This window comes from Scyliorhinus canicula, chromosome 6, assembly GCF_902713615.1.
Source record: "Scyliorhinus canicula chromosome 6, sScyCan1.1, whole genome shotgun sequence".
In the NCBI taxonomy this organism is placed as follows: domain Eukaryota; kingdom Metazoa; phylum Chordata; class Chondrichthyes; order Carcharhiniformes; family Scyliorhinidae; genus Scyliorhinus; species Scyliorhinus canicula.
Window position 1 is genome coordinate 79590056 of NC_052151.1, and position 24907 is coordinate 79614962.

At 46.1% G+C, this 24907-nt stretch overlaps 1 protein-coding gene across 2 annotated transcripts in view; it reads right to left on the bottom strand.

The window, feature by feature from the left end:
* ufl1 (UFM1-specific ligase 1) overlaps positions 1-24907 on the bottom strand; it is an 87557-nt gene that overhangs the window by 30873 nt on the left and 31777 nt on the right. For both annotated transcript variants that reach the window (XM_038799552.1, XM_038799553.1), the window contains exons 9-10: positions 9043-9218; positions 6487-6666 (exon numbers count right to left, since the gene is read on the bottom strand). In XM_038799552.1, coding sequence (XP_038655480.1) covers positions 6487-6666; positions 9043-9218 — 356 coding nt within the window. The remainder of the gene's footprint in view (positions 1-6486; positions 6667-9042; positions 9219-24907) is intronic.

Sequence of the window (24907 nt, forward strand, 5' to 3'; positions counted from 1 at the left end):
CTTCTTAATCACCTGTTGCACCTGTAAACCAACTTTTTGCGACTCATGCACTAGAACACCAAGGTCTCTCAGCACAGCAGCATGTTTTAATATTTTTTTCATTTAAATAATAATCCCATTTGTTGTTATTCCTACCAAAATGGATAACCTCACATTTGTCAACATTGTATTCCATCTGCCAGACCCCAGCCCATTCACTTAACCTAACCAAATCCCTCTGCAGACTTCCAGTATCCTCGGCACTTTTCGCTTTACCACTCATTTTAGCGTAATCTGCAAACTTGGACACATTGGTCGGAATTCTCCGCTCCCCACGTGGCGTGGGAGAATCGTGGGAGGGCCTCCCGACATTTTTTACGCCCCCCAGCGATTCTTCCCCCCGCTTGGAAAAATCGCCGCTCGCCGTTTTTCACGGCGAACAGCGATTCTCCGAGCCCGATGGGCCGGCACTTCACATCCGTTTCACCACGGCAGCAACCACACCTGGTCGCTGCATTCGTGAAACGGGTGCCAGATGCCCGTTTGGGGCATCCAGGGGCCCGATTTGGACGGGAGCACCGCGACTGTGCTCGGGAGGGGACAGGCCCGCGATCGGTGCCCACCGATCGTCGGGCCTGTGTCTAAAACGGACACACTCTATCCCCTCCGCCGCCCGGCACGGTCAAGCCGCCACGTCTTGCCGGGCGGCGGTGGAGAAAGATGGCACCGCACATGCGCGGGTTCGTGCCGTCTTGCGCGCTGATGTGATCGCGAGTTGGAACCGGCAACCCGCGCATGACATCAGAGATGCGCCGTTAGGGCGTCATTTCCGGCACGACGAGGTCGCGGCCGGGAACGACGGGGGCCCGCTCCTAGCCCCCCCCCGGGTGGGGGTGAATTAGGTGCGGGGAGCAGGCCCCGAGGCCGTCGCGAACCTCGGCCGAGTTCACGACGGCCTCCGCGATTTTTGGACCCAGCGAAGAATTCCGCCCATTGCCCTTGGTCCCCAACTCCAAATCATTTATGTAAATTGTGAACAATTGTGGGCCCAACACTGATCCCTGAGGGACACCATTAGATACTGATTGCCAACCAGAGAAACACCTATTAATCCCCACTCTTTGCTTTCTATTAATTAACCAATCCTCTATCCATGCTACTACTCTACCCTAATGCCATGCATCTTTATCTCATGCAGCAACCTTTTGTGTGGCACCTTGTCAAAGGCTTTCTGGAAATCCAGATATACCACATCCATTGGCTCCCAGTTATCGACCGCACTGGTAATGTCCTCAAAAATTTCCACTAAATTAGTTAGGCACGACCTGCCCTTTATGAACCTATGCTGCGTCTGCCCAATGTGACAATTTCTATCCAGATGCCTCGCTATTTCTTCCTTGATGATAGATTCTAGCATCTTCCCTACTATCGAAGTTAAGCTCACTGGCCTATAAGTTCCTGCTCTCTGCCTACCTCCTTTTTTAAACAGTGGCGTCACGTTTGCTAATTTCCAATCCACCGGGACCACCCCAGAGTCTAGTGAATTTCGGTAAATTATCACTAGTGCATTTGCAATTTCCCTAGCCATCTCTTTTAGCACTCTGGGGTGCATTCCATCAGGGCCAGGAGACTTGTCTACCTTTAGCCCCATTAGCTTGCCCATCACTCCCTCCTTAGTGATAACAATCCTCTCAGGGTCCTCACCTGTCATAGCCTCATTTCTATCAGTCACTGGCATGTTATTTGTGTCTTCCACTGTGAAGACCGACCCAAAAAAACCTGTTCAGTTCCTCAGCCATTTCCTCATCTCCCATTATTAAAACTCCCTTCTCATCCTCTAAAGGACCAATATTTACCTTAGCCACTCTTTTGTTTTATATATTTGTAGAAACTTTTACTATCTGTTTTTATATTCTGAGCAAGTTGACTCTCATAATCTATCTTACTCTTCTTTATAGCTTTTTTAGTAGCTTTCTGTTGCCCCCTAAAGATTTCCCAGTCCTCTAGTCTCCCACTAATCTTTGCCACTTTGTATGCTTTTTCCTTCAATTTGATACTCTCCCTTATTTCCTTAGATATCCACGGTCGATTTTCCCTCTTTCTACCGTCCTTCCTTTTTGTTGGTATAAACCTTTGCTGAGCACTGTGAAAAATTGCTTGGAAGGTTCTCCACTGTTCCTCAACTGTTCTATCATAAAGTCTTTGCTCCCAGTCGACCTTAGCTAGTTCTTCTCTCATCCCATTGTAATCTCCTTTGTTTAAGCACAAAACATTAGTATCTGATTTTACCTTCTCACCCTCGATCTGTATTTTAAATGCCACCATATTGTGATCGCTCCTTCCGAGAGGATCCGTAACTATGAGATCATGAATCAATCCTGTCTCATTACACAGGACAAGATCTAGGACTGCTTGTTCTCTTGTAGGTTCCATTACATACTGTTCTAGGAAACTATCACGGATACATTCTATAAACTCCTCCTCAAGGCTGCCATGACCGACCTGGTTAAACTAATCAACATGTTGATTAAAATCACCCATGATAACTGCTGTACCATTTCTACATGCATCCCTTATTTATTGTCTGCCCCACCATAATGTTACTATTAAACGCCAACTTGTGTGCGACCACCATCTCAAGATTACGCATGTGTGCGCACGCATCCTTGGGAGTAAGGACAGCAGCACGGCAGCACAAGTGGATAGCACTGCGGCTTCACAGCGCCAAGGTCCCAGGTTTGTTTCCACGCTGGGTCACTGTCTGTGCGGAGTCTGCACGTTCTCCCAGTCTGCGTGGGTTTTCTCCGGGTACTCCGGTTTCCTCCCACAGTCCAAAGACGTGCAGTTTAGGTGGATTGGCCATGCTAAATTGCCCTTAGTGTCCTAAAATGTGAGGAGGGGTTATTGGGTTACGGGGATAGAGTGGAAGTGATGCCTTAAGTGGGTCGGTGCAGACTTGATGGGCCAAATGGCCTCCTTCTGCACTGTATGTTCTATCTTCTGCACGGTATGTTCTATGTATGTCCTATGTTCTATCCTGGGGCAGTCGGAGATTCCCAGCATCTTCCAGTGACACCCCAGGGTAACTGGCTACCACTTGGTGGGGAATAGGACCTGGCTCCTGGCTAATGGTGCCAGTACAGAGGCCAGATCCTAATACAGACCCGATATAACAAGGTCTATGTGGCCTGTCATTAAGCGGCGCATCAGATTTATTAAAAGGCAGTTCCAATTCCTCAACCACTCTGGTGGTGCACTGCAGTACACACTCTGGACGATCACCTGCTTTGTGGTGGTTTGCTGTGCTCTCCACAACCCGGCACAGCAGCGACGTGCTGGAGGAGGAACAATGCACGCCACCTCCGAGGAGGAGCAAGACCAGGAGGGCTGGAGGATCAGCCTAGGGGGACCCGTAGGACCAACTGGTGGAGGCCAGGCTGGGGCAGTGAAGGTCCGGCATATCTCGAGGACTAGGAAGCCCTCATTCTCGCCTACTTCTCAGGACATGGCTTTGTCTGCCATCTCTCCCCTTCTGACCCACAGTCCCCCCACCCACCTCTCTGCCCCAAACCCGGTCCACCTCACACTATCCCACCCTTCGCTGATCATTCCCCCATCCAACCACCTATTACCCACCCCCTCACACCACCACCAATCACCCTGTTCCACCTTCCCAGGGTCTGAGTTACATTATTCCAGTGCTGGGCCTATGTCTGCACTGTCTATATACAAGGCAGGAGGGAGATAATAACCAGCTGTGAGGTGCTCCTCAGTCTATGCCATTGTCTGACTCCTGTCGGTGGGGCTGAGACCAGGGGTGCAGGGCGGTCCGCAGTGCAGAATAACGTGAAGCTTCAGATGTATTGGGTGTGACGTGTTTTCATGTTGTACAACTATCCCTTACTCCTGATGGTGCCGCTGCACGCCCACCGCCCGTACCCTCTCAGTGATCCTCTCATCCTCTAACTGCTTAGCCCTCCGTGCTCTGCCACCATGTCTAGGTGTTGCCCCAGGATGCACATCAGAGGTGTGGACACCCTACTGTTGACCACGTCCAGTGGTCTTTGATGCCCCTAGCAGGCGGTGTGCCAGACTTCAGGGTCCTCACCCTCTATGAGGAACGGACCTTGGAGATTGTTGGGGTGACCGAAGATAGTTCGGTCACCGACAGAGATTGGCCTGCACCGCAGAGGTGAATGGTTTCTGCCAGGATGATGGTCCTTCCCTCCGACTGACCACATGTCCATTCTCCTGCAGAACCTCCATCCAATGGCGCTGGCATATCCCCCCCCCCCGCCCCCATGAGAACACCTCAAGAGGAGAGCTCAGAGGTTGCCACCATCGATGCTTCATGGCTGTCATCCCATCCTCCACCAGTGCAGAGACACACACCTTGGTGGACAATAATGGACAGGCCTCTGGGGCACAATCTGTGAGCACCACACAAAACAAAAATGGACCAGATCCAATTATTTCATGCTGAAGAAAAAAACATGAGTTTTATTTCGAACACTCAGGAATATGTGACTGATCTAGGATTATTTCTTGAATTGTCATCTATAGATTGAAGAAACCTGTATTGAAGCAATCTGTGCAAATGAGTATGCTTACAAGATATATTCCTTGTAAGAGAAAAATTGCAAACATTTAATTGCACCGCTTAAAGTCCTGAGAGTGAGGGGGTGGGGAAGGTGCTATGTGCGGTGGTGGTGGGGCAGAGGCGAGAGTGATCACAAGACGGGCTAAGCAAGGACTAGAAGGACTGGTAACAATCCTTTGGGACATCAGGGATGCCTGTATTTCTCTCAGCTTCTTATTTAGGAAAGTAATTATTTTAAATTACATTTTCATAGCAGCCCACAAAGGTTCCTTGAAGGAATTGTGGTTAGACTATATGTCACAGTCACATCAGGTCCCGCACATGCCGCATTCATTGCAGTCAATTCTGGGAGGACTCCCCAAACATGTGTCAGCACCCTCCCCCCGCTCCCACAATAACAGAAGGCTTACCGGGGGAAATGGTGGTCCAGTGGTAATTCAGAGGCCCAGGTTAATGTCCGGGGATAAGGGTTCAAATCCTATCACAGCAGCTAATAGAATTTAAATTACATTTATTTAAAAAATCTGGAATTAAAATCCAGTTTTTAAAAATTCATTCAAGGGATGTGGGCTTCACTGGTTAGGCCACTATTTATTGCACATCCCTAATTGCCCTGGAGGTGATGGTGATGAGCTGACTTCTTGAACCACTGCAGACCATGTGGTACAGATACAGCCACAGTGCTGTTAGGAATGGTGTCCCAGGATTTTGACAGCGGATGAACAGTGATATAAACATAGTGGTTAATGGATGTCTTTCAGATTGGAGGAAGGTTCGCAGCGTGTTGTCCATGGATCCGTGTTGGGGCCCTTGCACTTCGCCTATGATCTAAATCCTGGTGTACAACTTCAAAATTTTCAGATGATATGAAACTTGGACACATTGGGAACGGTGAGGAAGATAGTTTAGAACTTCAAAAAGGGCACAGACAGGTTGGCAGAATGGATTAACATATGGCAAATGAGAACTGGGAAGTGATTAATTTTGCTACAAAGAGTGCAAAGACTATATAAAATAAAGGGTACAACTTGAAGGGGATGCAGGAGTAGAGGTACCTGGGTATGTATGCACATAAATCATTGAAGGTGGTAGGACAGGTTGAGGGAGCGGTTAATAAAGCGTACTATAGATTTATTAAAGAGGTATGGAGTACAAGAGCAAGGAGGTTATGTTAAACTTGTATTGGAGAATGGCATGGACTCAACTGGATTAAGGAAGCAGGAGTAGGCTCGAAGGAATGAATTGTCAATTTCTGCTACTAATTCCTAAAAGGAAGAAAACACAAGACTATGGCAAGAAGGCAATGGAATGGCACTTTGTTCCGACAGAGAGCCAGTGCAATGAACGTAAAAGTCTCCTTCTGTGCTGCAACAATTCTGTGATTGCACTCACTAGTGAAAGCTCCCACAATCGCCAGTTCAGCATAGGTCCTGTGACGGGATAATTCTGCATGAATGTTGGTTCTTTAAATCTCTCGCAGTAATTACTGGCACTTATTTCAGGCCCTTCCTGTGACAAACCTCCCAAGCTCTTTTACAAGGGGAAAGAGATGGTAAACAGGAAAGGATTTGGATACCTGAACAAAAATGTGAAAAAGTATGGCCTTGTGGAGGATTTTAAGAGACAGGAAGGATGGAACTGAGAAAGATAGACTGAGGTAGGTAACTTCAGACTCGGGGCGAGACAGATTGAAATGCTCTACCATCAAATGTTAAATGGAAAGAGTGCCAAGAACAAAAAAGCATATCTTGAAGTTCCAAACAACAAATCGCATTGAGAACATTGAATGACAATATCAAAATTCATTCAGCTCACTGTGCTAATTTTTAGTTATAAAATACCTTTCACCATTGGCCTTGTTTCTACTGCTGCAAAGTTGAATAGGATTTGAATCTGGGCTTCTTTACCTTTTCAGCCTTGTGTTGCATCATCTGTTCAAAGAGAGATACACAGCTGCCGATGAACTGCTCGCTGACTACGATAGTGTCCCCGAAAATCCTGGGGGCAGAATGCTTTTGCATTGTCCTCATCATTTGCTGGAGTAAAATGGAGGCATCTTCCACAGAGAATGAACTAGGCAACAGAGGCTGTACACAAAGCAAAGTATTCAAATCATGTTGGTGGGCCTCAAAGTATCAAGATTTGGACAATTTTTACTGCAGAAGTAGCCAGCAAACTTTAAACTTAATCCGATACTTTTCTCCTCTTGCTGCTCCCACATTTATCTGGGTTGAAAATTCCTAAACTTGGTATTGGGTACATTTTGTTACACTAGAACTGAAAAATACCGGGCTAGATTCTCCCATCAGGAGACTAAGTCCCGACGCGGGAGTGGAAACTGGAGTGTTTCACTCCGGCGTCGGAGGCCGCTCCTCGCCCCTATTCTCCCACCCCCGGGGGGCTAGGAGCGGCGCCGCGTCATTTACATGCGCCGGGCCTTGGCGCCGCATAAAAGCGGCGCACGTAAATTACGTGGCCAGTGCCACGTAAATAACGTCACCCGTGCATGCGCAGGTTGGCCGGCGCCAACCCGCGCATGTGCGGTTGCAGTCCTCCCCGCGGGTGCCCCGCAAGAAATGTTGGAGTGACCTTGCGGGGCCGGCCCGCCTATCGGTGGGCACCGATCGCGGGCCAGACCCCTTTTGAGCCCCGCACCCCCGCCGGTGCTGGATTTCCCCCCCCCCCCCCACCCCCACAGGCCGCCCCCCTCCCCCCCAGCGTTCCCGCGCTGTTCCCGCTGGCAGCGACCAGGTGTGGACGGCGCCAGCGGGAACACGCTGTATTGGGCAGGCCGCTCGGCTCATCCGGGCCAGAGAATCGGCGCTCGCCCGTTACAAACGGCAAGCTGCGATTCTCCGAGGGGCCAGTCGTAAATCACGCCGCGCTGGTTTGGGGGTGGGTGGGAGAATCATGTGTGGCTGCCGGGGCGGCGTGATGGGACTCGCCCAGCACCCCAGCGATTCTCCCACCCGGCGTGGTGGGGTTGGGGGGAGAACTGCACCCACCATTTTCCTTAACTGAACTCATCTGAACCCAAGTCCAAAGATGTGCAGGTTGGGTGGATTGGCCATGAAAAATTGCCCTTAGTGTCCAAAATTCTATGATTAACCTAGGACAAAAGTTCGGCACAACATCGTGGGCCGAAGGGCCTGTTCTGTGCTGTATTTCTCTATCTATCATCTGAAAAAAAAATCCTGATTATATCATGAAAGAATGTTTTTCTAGAGGTAAGGAAGACTGGTGTTTCATTGTGAAAAGTAGTTAGTAACATTAAGTATATGGCATCATAGATTTCATAGAATTTACAGTGGAGAAGGAGGCCATTCGGTCCATCGAGTCTGCACCAGCCCTTGGAAAGAGCATCCTACTTAAGCCCACACCTCCACCCTATCCCCACAACCCAATAACCCCCACCCAACATTTTTGGACACTAACAGCAATTTAACATGGCCAATCCACCTGATCTGCACATCTTTGGATCTGTGGGAGGAAACAGGAGCACCCGGAGTAAACCCACGCAGACACAGGGAGAACGTGCAGACTCCGCACAAGACAGTGACCCAGCCGGGATCAAACCTGGGACCCTGGAGCTGTGAAGTGACAGTGCTAATCATTGTGCTACCATGCTGCCCATGGTACCATCCACAGATGGTATTAGGAACTGCTCATTACTGCAAACCATGACAGTTCTCCTCATTTTCCATTTGGGGGAGGCGTCACAATTAAATTATGTTAATAATTTTTAGGGCAGCACGCGGTGCAGTGATTAGCACTGGGACTAAGGCGCTGAGGATCCGTTCGAATCCCGAACCTGGGTCACTATCCATGTGGAGTTTGCACATTCTCCCCGTGTCTGCGTGGGTTTCACCCCCATAACCCAAAGATGTGCATGTTAGGTGGATTGGCCACGTTAAATTGCCCCTTAATTGGAAAAAAAATAACTAAATTTAACAAAAAAAAGTTAATACTTTTTGTAATTAATATTTTTAACAGATTCTTCTTGAAAATGTTGAACACAACACCACAGCATACATCTGTTATAAATGCAATTAGGTACAGTAGCTTTATTGAACAAGGCTATTGTGGTTTGACCCAGGAACAATACATGCAGTATCACACTCTTTCTTGGCACATACAACACAGTAGGATAATTTTAGAAGACGTTTGGGGTGAGTTAGGGAGCAACAGCTCAAATGTGTTGATATACACTTAGTACTAGGAACGCAAGTTCATAAAAAGACTGATAGTGTTCCAATTCCATTTTATGAACAAAGAAATAATAAATGCCTTCACAAAACTTTTTTAAAAATTGACATTCCATTGCCAAATCTGACGAATTACAGTTCAAAATGTTGTGAAAGTGCATATCGTCTATTTTCTTTATAAAATTAGATTTTGTTCCTTTATTGTAGAGCCAGAAATTAGAAAGCTTACTTAATGAGAGTGTGTCATAAAAGCAGTACCTGTACATCCATCCAGGTGCCTGATCGGATAGCTTCTTCTACTGAAGCTTCTACTTGATCTACAATAGTTCGTCCAACACAAACGGCCTTCAAGGTGGTCAACGATGCAGATTTGTATCGCTTCTTTATGTAATTCACAGGGTCTGGGATTCCCAGTCTGCACAAAGTGTCAAATTCTAGAACAGAGGAAAAAAGATAAATTGCCTTAAAAAGGTGGTGTCTAAATGCTACCTGCCCTCCAACAATTACCAATAACTCCTGATTACATTCCATGAATGCAGATATACCACTATATCATTCTCACACAGTAACAATGATATTCTTCAAAAATGTGGGTAAATAATCACATCCAAGAAGTTTTTCAAGCTCAGCAACATAATTCCTGAAAAAATATAGGTCAATAAAACTCACTAGGCTGTAATGTGTGTGTGCTGGAATTAGTTATAGTTTGGGTTTAAAAACATTGGTCTATTCAGTGACAAATGTATGAACTCATTAACTGAGGTTCAGAATCCCAAGCTTTACAACAGGGTATATTGGCCTTCATAGCGAGAGGACTTGAGTACAGGAATAGAGGGCGCGATTCTCCGCACTCCCGACGGTGCGGAGAATAGCGTGGCTCGTAAAATTTTACGGCCACGCTGTTCCAACGCCCTCCCGCTATTCTCCCCCCCCCCCCCCCCACCCGACTCCCGATACGAATCGCTGCCGCCGTTTTTTTACGGCCGGCAGCGATTCTCAGCTGATCGATGGGCCGAGTTCCCAGCCCTTTACGGCTGTTTTTACGAACGGCAAACACACCTGGTCTGGCCGTTCGTAAAAACGGCCGTAAACTCTCGATCTTTAAAACCATGGCACCGATTGGCACGGCAGTACCACGGCCGTGCCAAGGGTGCCATGGGCCCGCGATCGGTGGGCACCGATCGTGGGCAGCGGGCCCGATGCCCGCGCACTCTTTGTCCCTCCGCCGCCCCGCTGTATCACTTCGCGGGGCGGCTGAGGGGCATCCCAGCCCGCGCATGCGCGGGTTTCGCGCAAATGCGCGATGACGTCATCCGTGTATGCGCGGGTTGGAGTCTTCCAATCCGCGCATGCGCGGCTGACGTCATATGACGCGTCAGCCAGCGCTAACTCTGGCAAGCGGGCTTAACGAAATTCGTTAAGCCCGCGATGCCGGAGTTTACGGCGTCGGCATGCTAGCCCCGACCGGGGACCAGAATCGGTTCCCGGTCGGGAAGGGGGGGGGGCTGGCGTCAAACCCGCCCGGATTTGACGCCAGCCTTACGATTTCTCCCCATATGGGAGAATCGCGCCCAGAGTTTAACTGCAATTGTATAGGCCATTGGTGAGGCCACACCTGGAGTATTTTGTGCAATTTTGCTGTCCTTACCGGAGGAAGAATAAGACCATAAGACATAGGAGCAGAATTAGGCCACTCTGCCCATCAAGTCTGCTCCGCCATTAAATCATTGCTGATATTTTTCTCATCCCCATTCTCTTGCCTTCTCCCCATAACCACGGATTCCCTTATTAATCAAGAACCTATCTATCTCTGTCTTAAAGACACTCAGTGATTTGGCCTCCTTCTGCGGTAAAGGGTTCCACAGATTCACCACCCTCTGGCTGAAGAGATTTCTTCTCATCTGTTTTAAAGGATTGTCCCTTTCGTCTGAGATTGTGTCCTCTGCTTCTAGTTTTTCCGGCAAGTGGAAACATCCTCTCCACATCGACTTTATCCAGGCCTCACAGTATCCTGTAAGTTTTAATAAGACCTCCCTTCATCCTTCTAAACACTGAGTACAGACCCAGAGTCCTCAACCGTTCCTCATACGACAAGCTCTTCATTCCAGGGATCATTCTTGCGAAACTCCTCTGGACCCTTTACAAGGCCAACACATCCTGCCTTAGATATGGGGCCCAAAACTGCTCACAATACTCCAAATGGCTGTCTGACCAGAGCTTTAAACAGCCTCAGAAGTACATCCCTGGTCTTCTATTCTAGCCCTCTCGACATGAATGCTAACATTGCATTTGCCTTCCGAACTGCCAACTGAACCTGCACGTTAACCTTTAGAGAATTGTGAACAAGGACTCCCAAGTCCCTTTGTGCTCCTGATTTCCTAAGCATTTCCCCATTTAGAAAATAGTCTATGCCTCCATTCTCCTTCCAAAGTGCATAACCTTTGCAAAGTGCAAAGTGCTGGTTTAGCTCACAAGGCTAAATCGCTGGCTTATAAAGCAGACCAAGCAGGCCAGCAGCACGGTTCGATTCCCGTACCAGCCTCCCCGGACAGGCGCCGGAATGTGGCGACTAGGGGCTTTTCACAGTAACTTCATTGAAGCCTACTCGTGACAATAAGGGATTTTCATTTCATTTCATTCATTTCATAACCTCACACTTTTCCACATTGTATTCCATCTGCCACTTCTTTGCCTCTCCGAGCCTGTCCAAATCCTTCTGCAGCCCCCCTGCTTCCTTAATACTACCTGTCCCTCTACAGATCTTTGTTCTTATTATGGAGGGAGTGTAAAAAGGTTTACCAGGCCAATTTCTGAGATGGCAGGACTGACATGTGAGGAGAGGCTAAGTCGGTTAGGATTATATTAATTGGAGTTTAGGAGAGGGAGAGGATCTCATCGAAACTTATTAAATTCTAACAGGATTAGACAGGGTAGATTTAGAAATAATGTTCCCGATGGTTGGGGGGGGGGGGGGGGGGTCATAGTTTGAGGACTGAGGTGAGGAGAAATGTCTTCACCCAGAGAGTGGAAAATCTGTAGAATTCACTACCAATGAACGTAGTTGAGGTGAAAACGTTGAGTAATTTCAAGAAGGAACTAGACAAAACTCTTGGGGCTAAAAGTATCAAGGGATATGGGGAGAGGGTGGGATCAGGGTATTGAACTTGATGATCAGCCAAGATCATACTGAACGGCGGAGAAGGCTCAAAGGGCCAAACAGCCTCCTGTGGCTTCTATTGACTATGTATGTTTCTATGTATTTCCAGTGGTCACGTTTGTCTTACAAACCTGGAATTTATTTCTTTCACCGAAGTTTTTTCATTTTAAATTGAAAAATGGAGTAAAGTGAAACCACATGATCCTAATATTAAATACGACAAGTACAGCAATTTTATTCTCATCAATATCAGTTCAAAAAGAACAGAAAACAAAGAACATTACAGGACAGGAACAGTCCCTTCGGCCCACCAAGCCTGTGCCGATCCAGATTCCTTATTTAGACCTACTACTTATTGCCCAGACGATCTGTAAGCCCCCCATTCCCCGCCCGCTCACGTGTCGATCAAGATAAATCTTAAATGTTGCTACCGTGCCCGCCTCCACCACCTCCACTGGCAACACTTTCCAGGCACCCACTACTCTCTGCATGAAAAACGTTCCACACACAACTCCCCTAAACTTTCTCCCTCTCACCTTGAACCTGCGCCGCCTTATAATCGAGCCGTCAACCCTGGGAAAAAGCTTTTGACTATTCATCCTGTCTATACCTCTCATCAGGTCTCCCCTCAGCCTCCATCTTTCCAAGGAAAACAATCTGAGTTTATGCAACCGCTCCTCATAGCTAACACCCTCCAGATCAGGCAACTACCTGGTAAACCTTCTTTGCACTTTCTCCAAAGTATCTATTGTCCTTCTGGTAGTGTTGTACCACAACTGCACGCAATATTCCAACTAAATAAAGTTTTACACAACTTTTTTTTCCAAAAATTTACAGTGCAGAAGGAGGCCATTCGGCCCATCGAGTCTGCACCGGCTCTTGGAAAGAACACCCCACCCAAGCCCATACCTCCACCCTATCCCCATAACCCAGTAACCCAACCTAACACTAAGGGCAATTTGGACCCTAAGGGCAATTTAGCATGGCCAATCTACCTAACCTGCACATCTTTGGACTGTAACATGACCTGCTAATTCTTGTACTCAATGCCCCAGCCGATGAAGGAAAATATGCCGTATGCCTTCTTGACCACCTTATCCACCTGCATTGCCACTTTCATGGAATTATGGACCTTAACACCTAGATCCCTTTGTATGTTGATGCTCCTATGGGTTTTGCCATTTACTGTACAATTCACACCTGAATTTGATCTTCCAAAATGCATCACCTCACATTTGTCCGGATTGAACTCCATCTGCTATTTCTCTGCTCAACTCTCCAATCTAGCTGTATTCTCCTGTCCCTCAATATCTCCTCCAACAGCTTCCCCACCACTGACATCAAACTCCCTGTCCTATAATTACCTGGATTATCCCTGCTTTCCTTCTTAAACAAAAAGTCCTCTTCACCAACTGAAATTCCACCTGTCTTAGTGTCATCTGCAAACTTGCTAATCAGACAATTTCCTCCAGATGATTTTTATATATCACAAATATAGGTTGTACCAGCACTGATCCCTGTGGAACATCACTAGTTACAGAACTCCATTCTGAAAAGCTCCCTTCCACTGTTACTCTATCTCCTGTTGCCAAGCCATCTATCCATCTATGGTGTGGATGGTGTTGTAAGACTTCTTACTTTATCCATCTAGTTAGCACACCCCGAATCCCATGCGACTTTACCCTCTGTACCAGTCTGCCATGAGGGACCTTGTCAAACACCTTACTAAAGTCCATATAGACAACATCCACAGCCTTTCCCTCATCAATTAATTTTGTCACCTCCCCAAAAACCTCAGCAATTTGGTAAGACATAACCTTCCCCACACAAAGCCATGTTGCCGATCACTAACAAGTCCATTTGCTTCCAAATGTGAATACATCCTGTCCCTCAATATCATCTCCAACAGCTTCCCCACCACTGACGTCAAACTCCCTGTCCTATAATTACCTGGATTATCCCTGCTTTCCTTCTTAAACAAAGAGACAACATTGGCTATTCTCCAGTCCTCTGCAACCTCACCTGCGGTCAAAAATGATGCAAAGATATCTGTCAGGGCCCTAGCTATTTCCTCTAATGCCTCCCACAGTAGCCTATATATCCCATCCGGCCCAGGGTACTTGTTTACCTTAATGCATTTTAAGATATCCAACACTTCCTCCTTCATTATGCTGATATGTCCTAGAGTATTCACACACCCATCCTTAACCTCAACATCCGTCATGTCCCTCTCCTTGGTGAATATAGATGCAAAGTACTCATTAAGGATCTTGCCCATTTCCTCCGGCCCCATGCTGAACTTCCCTCCTTTGTCCTCGAGTGGGCCTACTCTTTCCCTCGCTACCCTCTTGCTCGTTAAACATGTATAAAAGGCCTTGAGATGTTGCCCTTGCTTTCCAATGACATTTCAAGGTCTCTTTTAGCCCTCCTAACTCCCAGTTTGAGTTTGTCCCTACTTTCCCTGTATTCTTTAAAAGCTTTGTCTGTAAATATGCTAGACCTTATGTATGCTTCCTTTTTCTTTTGGACTGGTCTCAAAATTTCCGCTGTCATCCATGGTTCCCTAATCCTGCCATTTGTGTCCTTCATTTTCACAGGGACATGCCTATCCTGCACTCAATCGACTGGTCTCGAAAGGACTCCCACATATAAAATATGGATTTACCCTCAAATAGCCGCTCCCAATCCACATTCTTCAACTCTTGCCGAATTCTGTTATGTAGTTAACCTTCCCTCAATTTAGCACCCTCACTCGAGGACAGCTCTTGTCCTTATCCACGAGTATTCAAAAACTTACAGCTATATTAATTTCAGCACCACCACGGATATAACAGCCAGTAATATCAAAACAAAGTGAAAGTCAGTCCAAGTAACTAGAAATAAACTGGCTAGGCCAATCTAGTTAAAATAAAATCTTGTTGCGGTCCGATCTGTCGTGTCATGCCACAGAATGGCAAAATGTTATAACTGATCACACCAAAGGCTGATCAAATATCTGATTGATTACATGTGTGTAAGTCAAAAGCAGTTTGGTTGATAAGACCAAAGGTGAATGAAAACGCAAAAATATTCTTCAATTGGAACAGAGGGCCAAAACAGATCACAAACTGGCAAGTAATAGGAAGGAGTGATTCGAATCACTAAATTAATCTGGTGTGGTTGGCTGTCGGGTAGGTGAAAAATTCAAGTTAGCGATTAAAAATAACATCTGGAACACAAAAAATTCAAGAAAACCAAACAATTCATAATAACAAGCCAATTCTCATTCACATTACCTCGGAGGTGTTATAAATCCCTGGAAAAAACATTTCTTTTTTTTATTCATTCATGGGATGTGGGCATTGCTGGCTGGGCCAGCATTTGTTGCCCATCCCCGAGAACGCTTAAGTGCTGTGGGTCCACACAGGGAGCAGACTTCTCAAATCCGTTGATGATCTAGAGCAGGGGTGGGCAAACTTTTCCGTGCAAGGGCCACATTCAGAAATTCACAATTCACAAAGGGCCGCATAGTATATTAAGTAAAATAATTACTTCACCCGGTTATGATTCTGGGCGCCTCATATAGAACATAGAACAGTACAGCACAGAACAGGCCCTTCGGCCCTCGACGTTGTGCCGAGCAATGATCACCCTACTCAAGTCAACGTATCCACCCTATACCAGTAAGTAACCCAACAGCCCCCCCCCCCCCCCCCCCCCCCAATTAACCTTAAAAAAAAATTAATTTTTTTTTTAATGACTTGGTGGGCCGCAGAAATACCTTTGGCGGGCCGCATGCGGCCCGTGGGCCGTAGTTTGCCCACCGCTGATCTAGAGTCTGAGCTTCGGACACTGCAACACACGAGGGAGAGGGCTGGCTGGACACTGTGTTCCAGGAGGCAGTCACACCCCTTAGGCTAACTAACTTGAATTCAGCCAGTGGTCAGGGACAGGAAGATGTGGCTGTGAGTGAATTATGTAAAGCAGGGGTGGGCAAACTACGGCCCGCGGGCCGCCAAAGGTCTTTATGCGGCCCACCAAGAAAATGTTTTTTTTTTTTAATTTTTTATATATTTTTTATAAGGTTAATGGGGGGGGGGGCGGGGCTGTTGGGTTACTGGTATAGGGTGGATACGTTGACTTGAGTAGGGTGATCATTGCTCGGCACAACATCGAGGGCCGAAGGGCCTGTTCTGTGCTGTACTGTTCTATGTTCTATATGAGGCTCCCAGAATCATAACCGGGTGAAGCGCCATTTTTGAAAAGTAGAGAAAAAGAGGGCTAAAGGCAGGATGCCGCCGGGGGAAGCGCTGAGGTATATGCCGCACGCTAATTGGTTACAACCGGGACTATTAATTAATATACTATGCGGCCCTTTAAAATTGTGAATTTCTGAATGTGGCCCTTGCACGGAAAAGTTTGCCCACCCCTGATGTAAAGGGACCCAGGAGGTTGGTTTGCAGGAGCCTCAGCCTTTATTCTTATCCAACGGGTTTGAGAAATCTGCTCCCTGTGTGGACTGGAACAGAGATTGCAGAGAGGATGAACAAACTGACCACACAGCATGGTACTGGGAGCCATTCAAGTGGGGCAGGGGAAGAGAGAGAAAGGAAATGTAGTCGTAATCAGGGATTGTCTCATTAGGGGCACTGATACTATTCTCTGTGACCAAGATCAAGAATTCCGACGGTTGTGTTGCTTGCCAGGTGCTCAGGTTCAGGATATCGCATCTGGGTCACAGAGGAACTTGAAATGGAGGGCAAAGATCCAGTTGTCGTGGTCCACATAGATATCAACGATATAGTTAGTACAAGGACAGAGGTTCTGCTAAGGGAATATGAACAGCTAGGAGCTAAATTAAAAAGCAGAACCAAAAAGGTAATAATCTCTGGAGCCACGAAATAGAACTAATTGGCACAGAGTCAATAAATTAAACAAGTAAATGTGTGGCTCAAATAATGGTGGGGGGGAGAAATGGGTTTGAGTTCATGGGACATTGGCACCAGTACATGGGATGAGGAGGCCTCTTCCGAAAGGACGTTCTTCATCTTAATCATGCTGGGACCAGAGTCCTAGCAAATCGCGTAACTAGGGCTTTAAACTAAATGGGGGGGGGGGGGGTTACCAGAAAATGTGGTGGATGGTTACCAGAAAATAAAATTGAGGGACAGAAAAGGTGAATGACTGTGTGCTCCAAGGAGCTATAAAAGAGTAGGGAAATTTGACATTAAAACAAATTTAAAAGCTTTGTATCTAAATGCAGGAAGCATTCGTAACAAACATAATGAGCTCACGGCGCAAATAGAAACAAAAGGTTATGACTTGGTGGGGATTACTGAAACGTGGTTACAGGGAGACCAGGGGCAGAATTCTCCGACCCCCGGAGGGTCCGGGAATTGCCCGGGGCCGGTGTCAATCTTGCCCCTGCCGTGGCCAGAATTCTACGCCACACGGGAATCGGCGGGGACAGGAATCGCGCCCTGCCAATCGGTGGGCCCCCCGCGGCGATTCTCCGGCCCGCAATGGGCCGAAGTCTCGCCGTTGTCAGGCCTCTCCCGCCGATGTGGTTTAAACCACCTCTGTGCTGGCGGGAGCAGGCGGCGCGAGCGGGCCCCGGGGGGTGCCCCATGGTGGCCTGGCCCACGATCGGGGCCCACCAATCGGCGGGCGGGCCTGTGCCGTGGGGGCACTCTTTTTCTTCCGTCGCCGCCACGGCCTCCACCATGGCGGAGACGGAAGAGACCCCTTCCACCGGGAAAGCGCCGGTGATGCGTCAGCGGCTGCTGACGCTCCGGCGCATGCGCGGACTCACGCCGATCGGCGAAGGCCTTTCAGCCAGCCCCGATGCCGGTCGGCGTGGCGCCCAAGGCCATTGGCGCCAGTCGGCGGAGCAGGAACCACTCCGGCGCGGGCCTAGTCCCTAAAGGTGCAGAGAATTCCGTGCCTTTGGGGAGGTCCGACGCCGGAGTGGTTGGCGCCACTCCACTACGCCGGGACCCCCCCGCCCCGCCGGGTAGGGGAGAATTTCGCCCCAGGTCTGGGAATTGAATATCCAAGGGTCAGAGTATTTTGGAAAGACAGACTGAAAGGAAAAGGAGGTGGCATCGCCCTGCTGATGAGGAAAGGGATCAGTGCTGTAATGAGAAATTACATAAGCACTGGAGATCAGGATGTGGAATCAGTCTGGGTAGAAATAAGAAATAATGAAGGGAAGAAGCCTTCGGTAAGAGTAATCTATTGATCCTCAAACAGTAGTTAACAGTGAGGCACAGGATAAACCAGGAAATACTGGACGCTTGCAAGAAGGGTACGGTAATAATAATGGGTGATTTTAATATGCACATAGACTGGCTGAATCAAATTGGCAAGGTAGCCTGGAGGCAGAGTTCATTGAATGCATTAAAGATTGTTTCCTGGAACAGTATATTGGGGAACCAACCAGGGAGCAGGCTACTCTGGATTTGATATTCTGTAATTAGGAGGGATTAATTAATGGCTTCATAGGTAAGGATCCACTAGGGAGGTCATGATGGAGCTATATAGAGCTTTGGTGAGGCCATAGCTGGAGTACTGTGTGCATTTTGGTTGCCACATTATAGGAAGGATGTAATTGCCCTGGAGTGGGTGCAGAAAAGATTTCACCAGAATGTTGCCCGGGATGGAACATTTAAGTTATAAAGAGTAGTTGGATAGGTTTGGGTTGTTTCCTCTGTAGCAGTGAAGACTAAGGGGTGATCTGATTGAGGTGTACAAGATTATGAGGAGCAAGGACAGAGTGGATAGGGAGCAGCAGTTCCCCTTAATGAAGGTCTCAGTTACGAGGGGAAACAAGTTCAAATTGAGGGGTGCGAGGATTAGAGGTTTGAGGAAAAACTTTTTTTTTTAACCCAGAGAGTGGTGACAGTCAGGAATGCACTGCCTGGGACAGTGGTAGAGGCAGGGTGCCTCACATCCTTTAAAAAGTACCTGGATGAGTACTTGGCATATCATAACATTCGAGGCTGTAGGCCAAGTGCTGCCAAGTGGGATTAGGTGGGCCGGTCAGGGCCTTTCATGCTTTGGTGCAGACTTGATGGGCCGAAGGGCCTCTCCTGAACTGTAGTATTCTGTGAATCTGTGAGTAGTGACCATAGTATGGTAGAATTCGAGATTCAGTTTGGGGCGAGAAAGTAGAGTCCCACACTAGTGTTCTGGAATTAAACAAAGGTAGGCAGATTTGGTCTGAATAGATTGGACAGGAAGGCTGAAAGGTAGGACAGCTGATGAACATCGCAGTTGTTTAAGGAGATACTCGATTCCTCACAACTAAAATATATCCCAGTGAGGAAGAAAGATGGCAAGAGGGGTAAAAAACATCCATGGCTAAACAAGATCAAGGACATTCTAAAGACAAAAATAAAGGTATATCATATTACAAAGGTCATTGGTAGGCTGGAAGATTGGGAAACTTTCCAACACAAACAAAGGAATGCTAAAAAAGTAATAAAAGAGCCAAGGTAAATTAGAAAATAAAAACTAGCACAGAGTATCAGATAGGATAACAAAAGCTTCTACAGGTACATAAAAGAGAAGAGTCGCTAAGGTGAATGTTGGTCCCTTAGAAGATAAAACCAGTGAGTTAATAGTGAGGAACATAGAAATGGCAAAGTTGCTAAATCAATACTTTGCCTCAGTTTTCACAGTGGAAGAATTCAGAGATAATAGTAAGGGTGGAACTTGGAACAATCCGCATCAATAGCGAAACGGTACTCAACAAACTCTTGGGATTGAGGGCAGACAAGACCCCCAGACCTGATGGCCTATTTCCTAGGGTGTTAAAGAAAGTGGCAGCAGAGATAGTGGATCCATTGGTTAAAAAAAAATCCAAAATTTCCTGGATGCGGGAAAGATTCCCGTGGATTGGAAAAATGCTAATGTAACACCCTTATTAAAAAGGGAGGGAGGCAGAATGTGGGAAATTAAAGATCAGTCAGTTTAACATCTGTTGTTGGAAAATTGTTACAATCGATTATCAAGGACATTTGCAGATTCTCCCCGTGTCTGCTTGCGTTTCACTCCCACAACCCATAGATGTGCAGGGTAGGTGGATTGGACTCGCTAAATTGACCTTTGATTGTAAAAATAATAATTGGGTATTCTAAATTTATAAAAAAAGAAAGGGTCAAGGACGAATATCAAGACATTTGGAATGCCAAAGTGCTATCCATCAGAGTCATCATTATTTTATAAAGGGCAAATCATGTTTAACTAATCATGTTTAACTAATTTGCTAGCGTTCTTGTAACATATAACAAGCAAAGTGGATAATAGAGATCCTGTAGATGTAGTATATCTGGAATTCCGGAAGGTGCCACACAGATGGTTAATTCACATGGTGAGATCAGATGGGATTAGAGTAATTTATTAACTTGGATAGAAGACTGGCTAATGGACAGGAGACACAGTCGGGATAAACTTCTTTTTACCCAGAGAGTGGCGATGGTCTGGAATGCACTGCCTAGGAGGGTGGTAGAGGCAGGATGCCTCACAGCCTTTGAAAAGTACCTGGATGAGTACTTGGCACATCATAACACTCGAGCCACATTTGTGGCTCTGGAAATAGTGGATGCATTGGTGGTCATCTTCCGGGATTCTATAGACTCTGGAACTGTCCCTGCAGATTGGAGGGTAGCTCATATTCCAAAAGGGAGGTAGAGAGAAAGTAGGGAATTATAGACCAGTAAGCCTAACATCAGTAGTGGGGAAAATTCTTGAATCCATTATCAAGGACTTTATAGCGGAACATTTAGAAAACAGTGGCAGGATCAGTCAGAGTCAGCATGGATTAATGAAAGGAAAATAATGCTTGACAAATCTGTTGCAATTCTTTGAAGATGTAACCAGTACAGTTGACAAGGGGGAGCCATTTTTCATCTTTCATATTTCTTTCATCCATCTTTCAGAAGGTGTTTGATAAAGTGCCGCATAAGAGATTATTGTGCAAAATTAAACCGCATGGGATTGGGGGAAATGCATTGAGGTGGATAGAAAACTGGTTGTCAGAGAGGAAACAACGAGTAGGATTAATGGGTCTTTTCAAATTGGCAGTACCATAGGGATCCAGCTATTCACAATATATATTAATGATTTGGATGAGGAAACAAAATGTAACATCTCAAAGTTTGCAGATGATACCAAGTTAGGTGGGAGGGTGAATTTTGACAGGGATGCAGGGATCCAACAGCATGATCTGGACAGGTTAGGCGAGTGGGCAGATGCAGTGTGAGGTTATTCACTTTGGAAGAAAAAACAGGAAGGCAGATTACTACCAGAACGGTTGTAAATTGGGAGAGGGGAGTATGCAGCAGGATCTGGGTGTCCTTGTGCTTGTGCACAGTCGCTGAAGGTAAGCATGCAGGTGCAGCAGGCGGTAAAGAAGGCTAATGGTATGTTGGCCTTCATTGCGAGAGGTTTCGAATATAGAAGCAGGGATGTGTTGCTGCAATTATATAGGTCTTTGGTGAGGCCACAAGTGGTGTATTGTGTGCAGAACTGGGAGGTGACCCCCATTGAGTCAGCTCCACTATTTGACAAGATCATAGCTGATCAGATTGTGGCCTGACTTTCCTGACTGCCTCTCATAACCCTTGACGATCAAAAAAAGAACTCCGTATTGTTTATATTCAATGACCCAGCCTCTCAGACGACGAAAACCCCACAGGTTAATGACACTCGGAGGAAATAATTTCCCTCATCCCAGTCTTAATTGGGAGAACCCTGATTTTTAAACTGTGTCCCCAAGTTCAGGACTATCCCATACAGGGGAACATCCTCTCAGCATTCATCCGTCAGTCCCCTCAGGATCTAACATGTTTCAATAGGATTACTTCTCATTCTTCTAAATGAACCAATTGGTATGGCTCTGATCTGCTCACCCTTTCCTCATAAGAAAACCGCTCGTTTAATACGGTAAAAAAAGGCAAATGGCATCTTTGGTTTTTATTTCTAGGCATATAATACAAAAGCAAGGAACTAATTGGATTTTGTACAAGATTTTAGTTAAATCTATTTACTATGGTAAATAGTTTGGGTGTTTCATTGTAGCAAGGAAATAAAAGTAGTGGGAAAAGGGCAGAGAAGATATATTAGCACATAACCAGGGACGCAAGGCTAGAGTTAGGACTTTTCATTACTAGATGCGGTAAAGTCAAGATGTGACAGAGAGTTCCAAGATAACAAACAGAAATTAAAAACAAATAATGACACATTATTTTCAGCAGAGAAAAACATGGTAACACACATTTGAAATGATCGCAAGAATTATTTTGAAAGTTAAGAGAAAGTTCTTTGAATAGGAGAGTGGAACCAACAGCCACAAAATCTTACTGAAGCAGAGCCTTCATTTTTTTAAAAAAGGGATCGAGATTACAAAGTGTACTGTTAAAAGGATAACTGAGCCCAATTGTACAAGGTGGCACATGAGGAGAAAATCAGGGACACAGACTTGATAGATGCAAATGACCTGCTCAGTACTCTATTCTACAGCCCAGAATTTTCTCAGAAGTCCTCCCACAGCCGATTTGGAAGTTTGATGAAAAACCTATTAATACCATGCTTCTGACAAAAGTTACAACCTCAGAGTGCAAACAGCTCCAAGGAAATTCTTGGCCCGTTATTCTATTTGCAAGTAGATTTGGATTTGCTTTAAAAAAAATAATTGGAAAGTTGTTTGAAGGAGAGGATTATTAAAGGATATGGGGAATGAGAAGGAAAACGTGATCAGGCCAGGCAGCTCTTGGGCTGATCAATGAAATGCCCTTGTTCTGTCTTTTAACATTCTACCAATCTATGTCTAACTGACGCAGTGTTTTTAAAAATTCATTTACGGAGCGTGGGCATTGCTTGCTAGGCCAGCATTTATTGCCCCATCCTATTCAAGGTCAGCATCAAAACCTTTTGCAACCATCTCCCTCTACCCATGCACCACCATATGAATTAGGAGTAGGTCATTTGGCCCCTTGAGCCTGCTCCACCATTCAATACGATTGTGACAGATCTGGCTTTAACCTAGCTCCACACTGCCACCTACCCCACTAACCATTCACTTCCTTGCTCATCAAGAATCTTTCGAGCACTGCCTTAAAAATATTCAAAGACTCTGCTTCCACTGCCTTTTGAGGAAGAGACTGCCAAAGATTCACAACTGTCAGAAAAAATAAGGGACCCCTAATTTTTAAGGTGCCCCAGTTCTAGATTCTACCACAAAAGGAAACATCCTCTCCACATCCACCCCGTCAAGACCCTTCCGGATATGCTATGTTTCATTCAGTTGCATCTTATTATTCTAAATTCCAACAGATGCAAGCTTAGCCTGCTTAGTCTTCCCTCAAAAGACAACCCTCCTCTGAACTATTTCCAAAGCGTTCACATCCATCCTTAAATAAGGAAGCCAATACTGTACACAGTACTCCAGGTGGTCTCACCAATGCCCTACATAACTGAAGCATACCCTCCCTATTTTTGTGTCCAATTTATCTCACAACATAACATTTAATTAACTTTCCTAATTGCTTGCTGTACCTGCATGCCAAGCTTTTGTGATTCATGCACTAGGACGCCCAGATCCCTCTGCATCATTCTCTCATCATTTATATAAAATGTCTCTTTTTTTATTCATCCTGCCAAAGTGGACAATTTCACATTTTCCCCCATTGTACTCCATTTGTCAAGTCTGCCCATTCACCATTAATAATAATAATCTTTATTGTCACAAGTAGGCTTACATTAACACTGCAATGACGATACTGTGAAAAGCCTCTAGTCGCCACATTCCGGCGCCTGTTCGGGTATACAGAGGGAGAATTCAGAATGTCCAAATGACCCAACAGTACATCTTTCTGGATTTGTGGGAGGAAACCGGAGCGCCCGGAGGAAACTCATGCAGATATGGGGAGAGTGTGCAGACTCCGCACAGACAGTGACCCAAGCCTAGAATCGAACCTGGGACCCTGACGTTGTGAAGCAACAGTACTAACCACTGTGCTACCACGCCGCCATCTATATCCTTTCGTAGCCTCGTCCTCTTTACAACTTACTTTCCAACCTATCTTTGTGTCATCAGCAAATTTAGCAACCGTGCCTTCGGTCCCTTCATCCAAGTCATTTAAATAAATTGTAAAATGTTGACGCCCCAGCACTGATTCCTGCGGCACACCACTCGTCACATCCTGCCAACCAGAAAAAGACCAATTTATGCGAAACTCCTGTTTCCTGTTAGTTCGCCAATTTTCGGTCCATGCCAATATGCTACTCCAACACCATGAGCTTTTATTTTCCTCAATACCCTTTGATGTGGCACCTTATCAAATGCCTTCTGGAAATCCAAGTACACTACATCCACCAGTCCCCTTTACCCACAGTACATATTAATTCTTCAAAGAACTCCAATAAATTGGTTAAACAGGAATTCCCTTTCACAAAGCCATGTTGACTGTTCAATTACCTTGAATTTTTACAAGTGCCCAGCTGTAAAGTCTTTAATAATTTCTCCCATTTTTCTTGTGACAGATGTTAAGCTAATTGTCTGTAGTTTCCTACTTTTTGTCTCCCTCTCAGTGAATAAAGGAATTACATTCGCTCTTTTCCAATCTAATGGAAGCTTTCCCGAATCTAATGAATTTTAGATAAATAAAACCAATGCAGCAATGATTTCACTAGTCACTTCTTTCAAGGCACTAGCATGAACTGCACCAGGGCCCATGGACTTGCCTGTACACACCTACAACAATTTACTCAGTACCATTTCTCTGATGATGCAATTTCTTTTTAGCTCCTCCCTCTCATCCATTTTCTAATTTACAACTATTTTTGGCATGTTACTTGTATCCACTATAGCGAAGAGTAATGCAAAATACCTGCTCAATTCATCTGCCATCTCCATATTTTCCATTATTAATTCCCAGTACACACTTTTTAACAGAACTTACATTCACATTTGTTAACTTTTTT